We start from the raw sequence: 14,284 nt of genomic DNA, 5'->3' as shown, positions 1-14,284 counted from the left end.
GGATTGCTGCAAAGTCAACACCAGTGACTGTCCACTGTCTCTACATGCTCATCCAGGAGGAGGGAATGCTGCAAGTCACTGACTGGATGCAATCTGCTGGGTTTCCTTAGATAGAAAAACGTTTTATCCAATTTGAATAAATAACTGAATCTGACTGCACTGTTCAATGGTTAGTATTAATTGGAATGTATGAACCTGACTGTTGTGAAGTGCCTTGAGACAACATGTGTTGTGAATTGTTGCTATATAAATAAAACTGAATTGAATTGAATTGATGACTGACTTCAGAGAAGATCTGCCAAAATCCATCTGATGGTAGCAGAAGAAGAATGTAGAATAAATGCATTCCTCAGAAAACTATGAGTGTAACCTTTAGGTGTTTTTTAGTTATTTAACATATCCATCTATCCATCTGCCTGTCTGGTTGTTTTTGCAGCTGCCATATTATAAACCTGACCTCTGTAGAAACATCTGTGGTTAATTCATGGAGAACTTTTGTTTTTATAGTTTAGAAATGGACAAAAAGTTGGCTGAGAACTACCCGGAAAAATGTAGAAGCATGACAAAAAAACGTATAAGAACTTATTTTTGTTTGAAGTTCCAGACAATATGCCAACTCAGGATAAAATATTGTTCTCTTGTTTATCTTGTTTAGTGTCATATGAGGCTGGACAAGTCACCCAGAACCTTCTAAGCAAGCCTTGGGTTTAAGTCCAGCTTTTAAAGGATAAAACATAAAGGCATTGGGACATTCACACCTTGTTAGCTTCTGATTGACTAAGGCTTTAAGTGCTTGTCTGTGACAGAAAGCTGGCACAACCTGTTGGTACTGGACCCACCAAAACGGTTTCTGTAGTCTGGGCCGCATGTTTGAATGTAAGAATGAATGAAGCAGTGTCTATTTGTCTGCAGGTGCTGTTTCTACTTCGCTCCTTCCAGACTGACTCACACAGACCCCTGCCAGCAAGAAGTGGCATCGAAGAGGCCCTCCATCAGCACATGTGGCTCGCTTCTAGGTAATCTTAGACACACACACATGCACACGTGCTCAAAAAGACGCACAGATAAGCACCATTCCCCTCCTCCAGCGCGCTCTCCAAAAGAAAAGCTCCTTGTTTGTCGTACATCCCCTGGCTGGCTGCGTCTGCTTCATGTCCTGCTAAGGCTTCTATTTCAAAGAGACTGCCTGCTGACCTAACTGCAGACCCTTTCACCCGTTCACCCTTCCTCATCTTTCAACCAAAGAGCCTCTCAATGTGGGGCATCTGCCCAGCCCTCCATCTCCTGACTGGCTGAGGTCAAGCCCAGGTTTCAGTTAGATAACACAGGATGAGCCCTGCTAACTCCACTTGGTTACTCTGATGAGGCTTTATTAAGATGACGAGGTGAATTCCTGCTCCCTAGAGCGCGCCAAGCGCCTGTCCTTTTGATCACACGGCACCATCAAGCCAGCCGCCCAGATCTGAGGACGTCACAGGTCAAAGCATCTCTGATTTTGGAAAAAGAAAAACCTCCCATATCATCCAGAACACCACTAATTTGAGGAGGCCGCCTTCCAAAGAGGATGGAATGCATTGTTCGTCTGGTCTGAGTCAGTGTTGGGCTCTGGCCTCACACCGTCTCTGTCTCGTGTCAGTTTGGACGTTTTTCTGTCTCCTAGATGTTGTCAGTGCTGGAGCAGTGACGGCCAGAGCTTGGGGGGTGGGGTGACTGCAGGGGACTGTGGCATTGCACGTCGGGCCCAGAACCATCACATTAAAACATCTGACCCTGTTGTTTGGATTGTTATCCAATGACTCAGCCTTTAGGAGCCTTTTATTCTAACAATATATGTCATAATGAAATGGTAACTAGAGGTTGAATGATGCAGGTTTTTCTTTTGTCAACATTAGTACTGATATTTTAAATTCAGTTAAAGTGGAAAACAATACAATATTCATACAAATGGCATTTACTTGAATATTGTATTGTTTTTCAGCTGCCATGTTTAAAAAAAACAAACTGTCACAGTAAAATAATCCACATAGGTCTGATTAATGAGTAGAACTCTGTGCACTATGCTGGTTATTCAGTTAAGTGTAGTCGAGCTTTTTAACATTAAGATACCAGTTTTCTGCTCCATAGATTTCCCTCCCTGTGAGGCAGTGAGTAAGCTCTCCTGCTGATCTGATGGACTGTGCACTAACCTTGAAGCACACGCTTGTAACCACCCATGCACAGCATATTGAAACCTTCGGTTTCAATATGAGGCTTTACATTTTTTGCATCTTTTTTCAGTCAACGAGACAAATAGAAATGGCTCTGAAAACAAATTAGCTTCAGACATTACCACACAGACAAATGATCATTGTCCTCTATGCTCTGCCTGTTTATTGGTAGACAGGAGGTGGGCATCATTGACATAAAGCACCTCATGAGATTCCTTTTTGGTTGAGAGAAATACAAAAAGCTTAGTTCCAGTTTACACAACGTTGTTTTCTGGTGAAAATGGAAAAGTTTAGTTGTATTTCTACTTTTTGTTTAAACGACGACGGTGAACGTTTTCTTGGAAAATTTGATAACGTGTCCCAGAGTGTTATGATGTGAAAACGTCCCGGTCTCCGTTGTCATTTAGATGGGAAAAATTGAATCTTTGTTACAGGAAACCATGGCACATGCACAGTATGACTGAAATCATTAGGAACTAATGTGCACACTCACATCATAACGGCTGCTGACCAGTTTAAAACCCACAGAAGAAGAAGATACAAACACTAACAATGGTGCATTGCTGAGTCCTTGCTTGTGCTGCTGACTCTTCTGAACCTAACAACGGTTCTTCAACAAAGTGCTGATTTTCTCCAAGGGTTTTGTAGGCAGGAAAGGTTTGCTCATGTTGTTGAGTTTTACTGAAAATACTGTTAACTAGTGGCTTGGCAGGGGAATTACACTGTTTTCACATTTCTAGTGTTGCTGTGTGAACAGAAATTGTAATTAAGACATTCTCATATAGACGTTGTTAGGATTATGATTATTGATTCATTAATATTCATCAAGAATTATAATTCAAAATCATAATTTGAGAAAATAAATTTCTTAACCAAAGATCCTAATTCATGAATCGAAGCCAGAGATGTCCTCTGGTGTTGTAATTGTAGCCTAAAGCCCTTGATAATTACAACCGTTAAATACTCAGTAATAGTCGATAACTATTACTAGATGTCACTGTTTAATCAACAGTTTCTGCTGAAACGTGGGGAACTTTGACCTTATTTTGACTGACAAATCACTCTTGCACAAAATAAACACAAACGTCTTCTCTTTATCTAAGTGAATATTTATTAAATCAACAGCCCTGATACAATCCGCTCTCCGATTCAATAATCTTCGCCTAATCAAACATGCAAAGTTCTACACAAAAAGGGGTAAAATATCTAACAAACAAATAAAACAAAACAGCAGTGGTGTATATGGAATCAAACCAGCAGTTATGGCAAAGGTGATAATATGACAAAGGAATATGGTGTTGAACGGAGTTTTGGGAAGCGGCCCGCCAGAAATGTAGCTTAGTTACAGTGAGCTATAAAACTTCCCCCACCGCTGGGGATGTTCGAGAACACAACTTTTAGCGGCAACTAATAAAACCCAAAGTTCAAGACAAAGAAAATGGTTGATTTTCATCATAAGGTTATTAAACAGTTCAGTTTTAAATGTGCCCTGAGCTTTGCTCTCAGGTGTTACAACAATACGGCAAAACACACACAGCTTGAAAAGCACAGCGGCTTCCAGATATCCACAGCACATCAAAGTTTCAATAAAAGGTTGCATGCACATACAATTCAGAACACATTAGACTATAAGTGGCGATTCTACATCACACTAAAACCTCCTCTACCCTGCCCAAGCTATTCCTAATAAAGAAATAAAAATAAAAGGTGGATTTTACTTGTCATTGTCTCCTCTGAGCAGAGGGAGAGAGGGGGGTGAAGAGTTCCACGCGTCCGCGGATACTCAGCAAAGCAGTCCGTTTTCTTCCTTGGTGGCCTCCGTGGCAGAAAGGTAGAAAAATTATGACGGACCGTCACTAGTCGACTGGTACAAAAACAAGGAGGAAAAATTGCGTCTCCTTGAAAACTCCGTGGTTTTTGTTGGTTACGTGTTGAACTCATGTCTTCGATCGGTAAAGTTGAAACTTACAAGCCTTCTTATTCCTGTAAGCTTAATTCGCTTAGTTTTCTCGTTGGCCAACGAAGGAGAATGAATGAAATCCACTTGGGACCTCTTCTCCAGAATGTTGCTTCAGTTGCGTGGTAACCGCGTCTTGGTCCCAAGCTGAAAAGCAATTGTGGGGAGTCTCATATATATAGGTGCTGTGACATCAGAACTGGGACGCCCCCGTCTTATCAGCCGCAGTGGCCGCTGGGATTTGTAGTAGCGGACCGTCCTGGGATACAAAATGGCCAAAAACGCCGGAAGCCCTGGTAGCGTCCAGCAACGTGCAAATGGTCCAATATTCAGCAAAACATGGTCCAACAACGTGTTAAGAGAAACTGGGGGGAAAACAATCCAGTTTTCAACGGATCGTTGTCCTATAAACAGGCCCTGCATCACCATCATTAGTACTAAAGTGAACATATATTATTGTACATAATAAAAAAGGTTAATCAAAAGTAGGTGAATGTTAACATCATGGTTCATTTAATCAGAAAACCTAGTATCCAAGCATGCATGTATTACTTTCCAGGGCGGACTTGTTTCTCACAGCATGGCGGACACATTGATGAAACGTCTATGTTACACACTGTGTGCGGCCCAACCCGTTTAAAAATCAATGTGTGCCGTCGATGCTTATTGGTGATACTTTAAAATACTCCAGATCAATCATCTGACGTTTAGTGTTAACTTCCTCACAGGACTCATCCCTGCCTCTCCATCGTCTCTGTTTTGGTGTGTGTGTGTGTGTGTGTGTGTGTGTGTGTGTGTGTGTGTGTGTGTGTGTGTGTGTGTGTGTGTGTGTGAGAGAGAGACAGAGAGAGAGAGAAGCATGGTGTTATTAATATCTGGGTGATGACAGCATGCAACCAGCTTACACACTGTATGCTTTGTAGCAGAGCGATGCGGTCCTATTCCTGATGACGCATGCTGTACCATGCCCACACATGCAGCTACATCAGTTTACAAGTAAAATAAACACCATGATTAGAAATTAATAAGCATTACAGTGAACTGGGTATTTAGTGATTTAATGAAGAAAGATGGAGTAAATCCTGGATCTGTTTGGGCCATAAGACACTCGATTAGTTTTGCCCTTAAGGATCAGAAAGTCACATCTTTGTCCGTTTCAGTCTTTTTTCCTGCAATCCTTTTGACCTAGTGACAACAAGAACTTTTTTGTCTTGGTCATTATACTTAAATAACCCGATTATGACCGCCTGCACCAAGTTTCAAAAAGCAGCGTTCCTTTTATTTCTTTAATTACTCCGATAGAAGAGGGATAAGAGTTGATACCCTGATGAGAGAGTGTGGCTGTAGTCCCAGAGCCAAGCTGGTCTGTCAGTGAAAAAGGAGAGTCTGTAGAAGAACGTGATGTTCTGATTAATACTGTTGTCAGTTGAACTTTTTATCAGTTATTTCCGCTCACAGCTAGGTGTCGCACTGATCTGACTGTTTTCTGTTGAGGCACAAAAGCTGATGCTCCTTTTTCATGAAATGCTTTAACAGTTTTTTTGATTATAATGCTGGTAAAATTCTGGTGTTTGAAAAAAGAGAATAAATTAAGTTTGTTGTTGACAAATTGCTCTCCAAACCAACCTGGCCCTCTGTGGGAAAGTGTTCACCCCCTTAAATCTGGAATAAACTGTAATTCATTACATTTCTTGCAAAGGCAAGTTCAAGTTCATCAGCCACACTCAGGCCTGATTACTGCCAGACCTGTTGAATGCAGAAATAATGTGACCAGAACCTGTCCAACAACATAGGCTATTGTGCCCCAATCCAAACAAATAGTAAAACAGATGCAAAACAAAGTAACTGACATCTGTCAGTCTCTTTTTTGGGCTTTGAGTCTCCTGTGAATCCCAGTGAGATCCATTTTCCACACATAAAGAAAGCATGCACCAGTAGTGAACCTTTTAAAGAGTGGCCCGGCTACCAAAATTACTCCAAGAGCACATCATCCAGGAGGTCACAAGAGAACTGAGAACAACATCAAACCACTGCAGGGCTCACTTCCGTCCGTTAAGGTCAGTGTTGATGAGTCAACGATAGGAAAGACAGACTGCAAAAAAATGGCATCCACTGGAGAGTACCAAAGCCCAAGAACACAGCGGAGGAAGAAAAACACGAAGGCCTGTCTCACATTTCCCAAAAAAAATATCATGATGATGCCACGACTCCTGTAAAAATATTCTCTGGACCAAGGAGATGATGGAAACCGCACTTTGCGGAGGGTTTGCATTTCACCACATCTGGTATAGAAAAAAAACATTATTCGTAAAGTCAAAGATGGTGGTGGTATGACGCTCTGCAGCTGCTGCTGAAGGACAACGTCCATCCATCAATTTCTGACCTTTGGTCAGGTACACTTATGGTATGCAGCTGGTAAATGATCTAAAGCACACCAAATAAAGCTCAGTATGGGCTACAAAAAGAGATTTTGAAGTGGCCTAGTAAAAGTCTAAACAAAAGTCAGATTACAATGAGTTTATGTGATAATCCTCAGAAATCCTTTACTGTGGCTGAATTAATATAATTCAGCAAAGTGTAGGCAAAAAATCATCCACAGTGACGTAAAAGACTGATTGCCAGTTCTTAGCATCAAAGGGAAGTTATTAGGTTTGGCGGGTGATTATTTTTTTCACATAGGGCCATGTTGGCTCCATTTTATAACTGAAATCATTATTTGAAAACTGCTTTTTGTATTTACTCAAGTTGTTTTTTTATTTGATCAAAATGTATTTTATAATCTGAAACTTTTAAGCCTGACTAAAAAGGTACTCCACCCACTGATGTTCTGGATGCTGCAGTATCTGTTTTCCCAACCTTAACAGATGTTTTTCCCGAACCAGAGTTTTCGCATAATGGCCTCAGTGTGCTGTTAAATGGTTAAAAAGCTGCCATAATGTTCTGGCGGTGTGTCACATGAAACATGTATAGCTCAACATATATCTTACCAGATACATTAATCTGCAGCCTTTAGTAAGCTCTCGTCTTTCCTCTGCTGTTCTCTTGCTTTATAAACTTTGTCCTTTGGTTTGAACATTGTATAACTTGTTGACTGGTGTTTCAGCTGCTCTCTGTGAGCTCTTTTAACTACACCCATAGCTGTCTGGCAATATCTGAGCCCAGCAGAAGGCAGTTCAAAGGACACACACTGTCAGAGAGCTGCAGCAGCCCACACAGTCTTGTTTTCACTGTAAACATTATGACAAATACTTAGATTCACAGAAATTAAGCTTGATACAGTAGATCAACGGAAGCACTGTGCATGCCCTGAAATACAGTTTTGCCATGATTGTTGAAGACCTGCTGTGCAAAATGTGGCCTCATGTTTCTCTGGGTTGCAGCTGAGGAAATCATAGACGGCAGACCTCTTCACATCTGTTTCCCCCACATGCTGGGCAGTTGAACAATATGATCAACCAGCCTTATGCAGACCCACAAAGCCAGCCAGCCTATAACGGCGCTGAACATGTCTGCCTGCTGGGCAGGCTCATTCTGTTCATTAAAAAAGAAAAAGTTCTGATAAATCGCTTATAAATTATGTTAACCAGCACGGACACCAAACCCACTGGCACCAGAAGATCACCAAGAGTTTCAACATTTAAAAGATTTATAGAGTTGTGAATGTTGTGACCCAGTTTAGCCATGAGACATGAGCCTGTTTCTGAAGATCTTCATCTGTGATCTTCATGGAAACCAGATGATCTTGGCTGGAGGCTGCATTATTATCTGTCTGAATCAATAAGTGGGTTTGAAACACTTAGGCAGTCTTCTCCCTGATAAAAGAGATCCTTCATCCTGAACAGTTTGCGTGTTTGTTTTCTCCCAACACATTCAAAAGCTTATTTAGTCTCTGTGAAAGCTGATTTTCATCGACTTTTTATTGGCAGATCAAATACAGGGTTTTGTGTCTGTCTCGTTTTTAGGCAGAATTCCTGTTTGGTGACCAGAGGAGCCTATTTAGACGTGTTGATGTGTCTTTGTGGGTCAAAGACCAGCCTTCTGGAAGGTAAGATGTTGCTAATAGGTCACTATCTGTGTAAAAGTTTTGTAAAAAAGAAAAAAATACCAATCACATGCAACAAATTCTGGTTCAGAACCTTTTGCAATGAAACTTTAACAAGAAATTGAGGTCTTACCTACTTGGGTTCTAAAGTCCGAAAGATTTACGACATCTCTGCATCCACTCCTGCAACATTAACGTTTGAGAAGTCCATCCAGTTTCAGCAGGATCAGAACATTTGCATACTGAATCTTTAAGTGTTACTCTGTTAAATAAAAAGCTGCTACGTTCTTACTGCTCATCTGGAAACTGTATTTTCTCCTCATGCCGCTGACTAAAGTTATAATGAAATCATATTATTTGAAATTTCAGTGGAAAGTAGGACCTTTTTGTGGGCATCACCTACAACAGTGGTTTAGCTCTTTGTATTGGCGTAACACCACAGGCCCGGTTTCTGACCCATTATATCAGGGCCCGGAGGAAAGCACCAGTATGAGGAACTCCAGTTTACATTCATTGTCAAATATCTTCTATAAGTCTGTTGTGGAAAGTGTGATCTCTTCTGCTATCATCTGCCCGGGAAGCAGCATCAGAGCCAGGGACTTAAAAAAGCTCAACAAGCTGATAAAAAAGGCTGGCTCTGTTCTGGGGACTCCTCTAGAACCTCTGGAGATCATTGTGGAAAGACGGATTCTTCATAAAATGAAGAACATTATGGAGAACCCTGAGCATCCTCTTCATGAGACTGTTCTACAACAACAGAGTGTCTTCAGTCAGATCTGCAGTAAGACGGAGCGCTACAGGAGATCCTTCCTGCCCACAGCCATCAGCATCTACAACGACCCTTTGAGGAAACCCTCATAATGAGCTACAACAACATTTAATTTCCCTTTAGGATTAATAAAGTATTTTTGAATTTAATTGAATTGTCATTATTTTCATACACATGCAGTTAAACTTAAGATTATTCATAGCCCTCCTAGATTTACAGATAAAGTAATTTTTTCTTTTTACAAACATGTTTCTTCTGGTACACTGGCACTGGTTAGTACTGTTGCCTTCAAGCAAGAAGAAGCCTGGACCATTAATACGCACCAGGATGGATTCATGGCATCATGTTACTATCTGAATGTCACAGCTGAAGTAAAGTCTCATCCGACCCGGCATCGCTTTGTTCAGTCTGCTGTTGTCTAGTTTTGGTTTGTGACCCCAGTTTCCTGTTCTTAGCCGACAGTAGTTGTACCTTGGGTGATCTCCTACTGCTGTAGCCCCTCTGCTTCAAGCTTCAGTATTGAGCATTTAGAGACAGACCGAGACTAGTGGATATTTTGGCACCAGTTGCCTTTCTGTCATCTGGAACCACTTAGCCCATTGTCCACTGACCTCTGACATCAATATGACCTCTTTTGTCCATGCATCTGCCATTCACTTGATATCTTCTCTTCTTTGGAGCATTCTTGTAAGTTTCAGAGATAATTTTATGTGAAAATCTCAGAATATCATGCTGTTCGGCTTCAACAACCATGCCTTTTCTCCCATTTTGATACTCGATTGAAACTTTTGTGAGTTGTTGTCACAATTTCACCTTGATGCCTAAATACATTGACTTCTTTCAGTGGGATTTGCTAATTCACCTTTTTGCATCACCTTTGGCTCATCATTCTTTGGCTATTTGTTTCTGATTTTTTTCCCCCCTAGTTGAGATCTGATGTGTTTTCAACACGTTCCTTGAATTTATTTTAACTATGTATTTATTAAATACAATATTTTGCAAAGACTGTAAAGTGAAAGACAGAAGGAAAATAGCATCCAGCAAACATCCTGCTGTCTGGTGTTAAATCGGTACCAGTTGCCACCTCGGATTATCCAACAGCAGTCTTTATTTCCACTATAAACAGAATATCTTCCCATACCTGAACCGGGTTGTAGAGTAATGGGCCTCTCTCTGATCTCAGCTCTGAGGCTGTAAAGGTGATCCGTTTAATAAAAGTGAAGACCAAATAAAACTCCTTTAGAGCATGTGCCTGGAACCACAAATTAGGGTAAAATAATTCAAACGTTTATCTTAAAATTAGTAGTCTTTCTCTAATTTCTCAAAAGCAGAATATTAGATAGCAGCTTCAAATGTAGTTTTCACATTTCAGATATTTGCCTAAAGTTTTATTTCTGTAGCACAGCGGTGCTTAACCTCATTATGTAGACACTGAACTCTCCATTGGGACCAAGTTTCACTTTGAATTTCCTGAGCTGGGTTTGCTGCCTCGTCCTCTTTGAGAACCAAAATGTTCTAAACATATTGGGTAATCCAGTGAAACCCCCCCCGGTGAGTCCGTGGGTTACTGCATGTCTGTCCGCCGCCAACCTTTGCGGGTCCCTGCAGCGAAGGAATGTGAAACCAAAGGCAAGCGTATCGTCTGACAGATGGCGGGTTTGGGCTTATGACCCAGTTTATGGAGCAGTGTTGTATGGGTACGGCAGAGGGGAGGGACATCCACGTTTTTGGGTTGGCCATGTGCCGAACACATGTTTTGTCTTGACAGAAGTAGAGAGGAATTCTGGAAACGTGGAGGAATTTTAGTCCACTCTTCTTTCAAATCTTGCTTCAACTCAGCTTCAGGTTTTCAGACATTTGTTTCTGCACAGCTCACTTTAGGTCCCACCGCAACATCTAAATCAGGTTGTGGTCTAAACTTTGACTGGGCCACTGCAAGACCTTCATTCATTTCGCTGTAGATTTGCTGCTGTGTTTGGGATCATTGTCTCTGTTTTGGTCTTCAGTTTGCTGACTGATGGACACGTATTTTACTCTAGAATACCTTGGCATACCAAGGAGTTCATGGCAGACTTATTGACCGCAAGGTACCAAAGAGCTGTAGCTGAAAAACAATCACATATCATCAACCCTCCACTACCGTGCTTGACAGTTGTGCTGTTTTCTTCAAATATTATGACCAAACATTTCTACTTTGGTCTCATCTGTCAGGGGACATTGTTCCAAAAGTCCTTTCTTTAGAGAGAGCAGGTTTTCTCATGGCAACCTTTTGAAACACATTTTAAAAACTAACCGAAGCCTGTAGAGTCTGAGATTGACGGTTTGTGCATTTCTGAGTATTTCACGTCTGACATTGCTAGAACATCTTCTCCAGCTATCTTTAATATTTTGCATTTGTAAATAATCTTTCTCTGTGTAGACATTGTTTGGAAATTGCCTTAAAACCCAGCAGCTGACTGCTACATTCCCTCTTAAATCCTAAAATGAAGATTTAGCTGAACTGAAAATAACTTTAAGTCAGTGATTTGGGTTTAAAATCTATCATTGAAAAAAACAACTTTTGTTTTTTCTTCATTTGCTTAAAATGTTTCCAGTTATCCTTTAGGTCCGTTATTGTTAAATGGTAAATGGACTGAATTTATATAGCACCTTTCCAGTCATACAGACCACTCAAAGCGCTTTACACTAGAGCTACATTCACCCAATCGCACTCACTAACGTTCACACATTCATACACCGATACACAGATCGGCAGGCAACTTGAGGTTAAGTGCCTTGCCCAGGGGCACATCGACATATGGCAGGAGAAATCGAACCTGCAACCTTCTGATTGCAAGACAACTACTCTTCTTACTGAGCCTCATTGTTCTGTTTTAATCATATCAGCAGTGGTAACCCAAGTACTAGAGTGAATGCTTGCTCTTGTATGTATAATGTAAGCAACTTTGAAATATAGATGTTGTAGGAACTCGGTATTTCAGTTAAGAAGCCAGCTGGAACTAATTATAAAATATTATAAATGGAGATGAATTCCATAAGTCTAAAACAGCCGGTTTAAAAAGATAAAGGCGAACTTGAAAAAAGTTCTTAAATCTAAATTACCAGCAGTGGAGTGGGACTTAATATGTAAAGACAGATTGTTTCAGAGTCTGGAAGCAGCTGGTTAAGTTCATATAAAAGCAGCAGGATCTTAGGAGTGCCTGGCACCGGGGTCGGAGAGGTGAACAATCCTCTTTTTCAATATGACTTCTTGTTATTCCCCTCTAACTGGCTCCTTGTGTTAAAGTAGGAACTTTGCATTTAACAGCCAGTTCTTCTGGAGTCTGAACACAGGTCTCTGTGCACTGCCCTTTGATCCACGCACTCATTTAAAAATAAATCCCCTGCCGTCTATTGCTTCATCTTTACTTCTGCCAATCTACCCTTTCTTTGCTTTCCAGCCACACCAGTAAAATAAGCTGAAAGGTTTGCTTTAGAGAGAAAGAGAGGGAGTTGGAGCAAAAAAATATATAAAAGAGCAAGCAAGTTGGCTAAAATTTATCTTTCCAGTACTGTGTCAATAAATGATGAAGACAGCTTCATTGTACTCTCTTCTGGTTGTGCTAAGTTGTTGCAACTGTCCACAGAGAGAAAGCAGTGCTTAAAGGTATGTTTCAAATTTCTTTAAGGGGTCAGCCACACTTGAGAAAGTGTAAACTGTCCTTTTTTAATCACTCACCAGCTGTCATTGCCTAAACTTGGAAGACTTAAAGGTATAACATTTATTTTCACACATATTGCATTAAATGTGCTATTGGTTTCAGATTTAATAGAGAATAGGTGTCCAAAATCAATGACCTCAATGACCTCACGTTCTTTTCCATTTGTATCATGTGATGACTCTCTCAATAAAATAATTAGACCGTCTCCCGTCAATGGGCATGTGCAAAATGTGAGTTTATCCAACTAGACTTAGAGATTTAAAAAAAACCATAGACATCTTTCAACTTTGTTTTTCCATACTTAGTCTTCCAGTAACATATCTTCAGAGAACGATTGATGTTCCTTTCTGACAGCTTGGTAAGCCATGCAGATCCAAATGTGGATACTTGCACCCATTTCAAATTAAGATGTATGTCTTCTTTCAAGAGGGATTATGCTCAGACCGCTGGAATCCAGTGTCTAGTTAAATAAATGTGGAGATGTGAGATGTTTCTCCTGTCTGCAGATTTCCCCCTTTTAGAACAGTGTTTGCTAATTGTGCGTCAGTTTACTTCTATAGTGATGATTCACAAAACATTTGTTTTAAAGACACTTTAAGGTACAAACTGGTCCAGTTCGTATCAAAATATATAGAATCTAGTGTGGTTCTGTTTCAATTAAAATCATTCCAATTCATTCCAGTACAATACAATCATATATTCAGATGCAGATCCAGTTACATATAATCCTGGCCAATTTAAAAAATAAAAACATAGACTGTGTTAATGAAGTTAAATGGAAGCAAAGGCACCATCAATTATTCTCCCCCAGGAAAAAGATGCAGCTAAATACAGACACAATGAGCTAGGAATACTTTCTATCAAAAGGAAAAGGGGGAGTTTGCGTTAAAGGCAGCGGCAGCTTCATCAGACATGGCTAAACACTTTATCACTGTGCCGAGATGGGAACGCAAACATCTTGGAAGAAGACGGCTAAACATCATAGTCCTGCACCAGGAGTTCCTTCTAAGGGAAAAAAGAAAGAAAGAAAGAAACAAAGAAAACAAGAAAACTCAGTACTGGCTATAACACCATCTATAGCTACGTCTGGAAAAGAGGCACAGCTAAACAAAAACGCACTGGACCAGGGGTACTTTTAATTGGAAAGAACATAGAGCATGAATAGTTCCAACAACTAATTTGTCCAGTAAAGAGAAACAACTAATCACAGAAGCACTGACCTAAAAGTACTTTCTGTTGGAAAGAAAAACAAGTGTTACTGGCAGCTTTTGCACCATCAGTTCCTTTTCATAGGACGGAGAGAGGAACGCTGAAGGAGTAGTTTCTATGGAAAATTCTAATAAAGGAAGAGTACACAATGATAGGGGCAGGGATAGCACCGTCAGTGGCTGCGTCCTGGAAATGGTGACAGCTGAACACAGCAGCACTGAGCCAGTAGTACTTTCTATGTAGAAGAAAATCCAAGAGCCAACAGAAAGAAAATGGTAGCAATAATAGCAAATAATAGAAGTATGAAGACGAAGAAAGATGTTGATAAAGTTCTTCGCCAGTAAACTGTAAAGCTATGTTTTTATAAGAAATATAGCACTTTGTCAGGTTCATGCAAAC

The 14,284-nt window shown here is 40.5% G+C and overlaps 1 protein-coding gene across 1 annotated transcript in view; it reads left to right on the top strand.

The window, feature by feature from the left end:
* thada (THADA armadillo repeat containing) overlaps positions 1 to 14,284 on the top strand; it is a 116,255-nt gene that overhangs the window by 72,881 nt on the left and 29,090 nt on the right. The window contains exons 29-30 of the mRNA XM_047352005.1: positions 913 to 1,016; positions 8,127 to 8,209. Of these exons, the coding sequence (XP_047207961.1) occupies positions 913 to 1,016; positions 8,127 to 8,209 (187 nt within the window). The remainder of the gene's footprint in view (positions 1 to 912; positions 1,017 to 8,126; positions 8,210 to 14,284) is intronic.

Source organism: Girardinichthys multiradiatus, chromosome 22 (assembly GCF_021462225.1).
Source record: "Girardinichthys multiradiatus isolate DD_20200921_A chromosome 22, DD_fGirMul_XY1, whole genome shotgun sequence".
In the NCBI taxonomy this organism is placed as follows: domain Eukaryota; kingdom Metazoa; phylum Chordata; class Actinopteri; order Cyprinodontiformes; family Goodeidae; genus Girardinichthys; species Girardinichthys multiradiatus.
The sequence above is the reverse complement of the archived record's forward strand: the minus strand, read 5'-3'. Positions and strand labels throughout refer to the sequence as shown.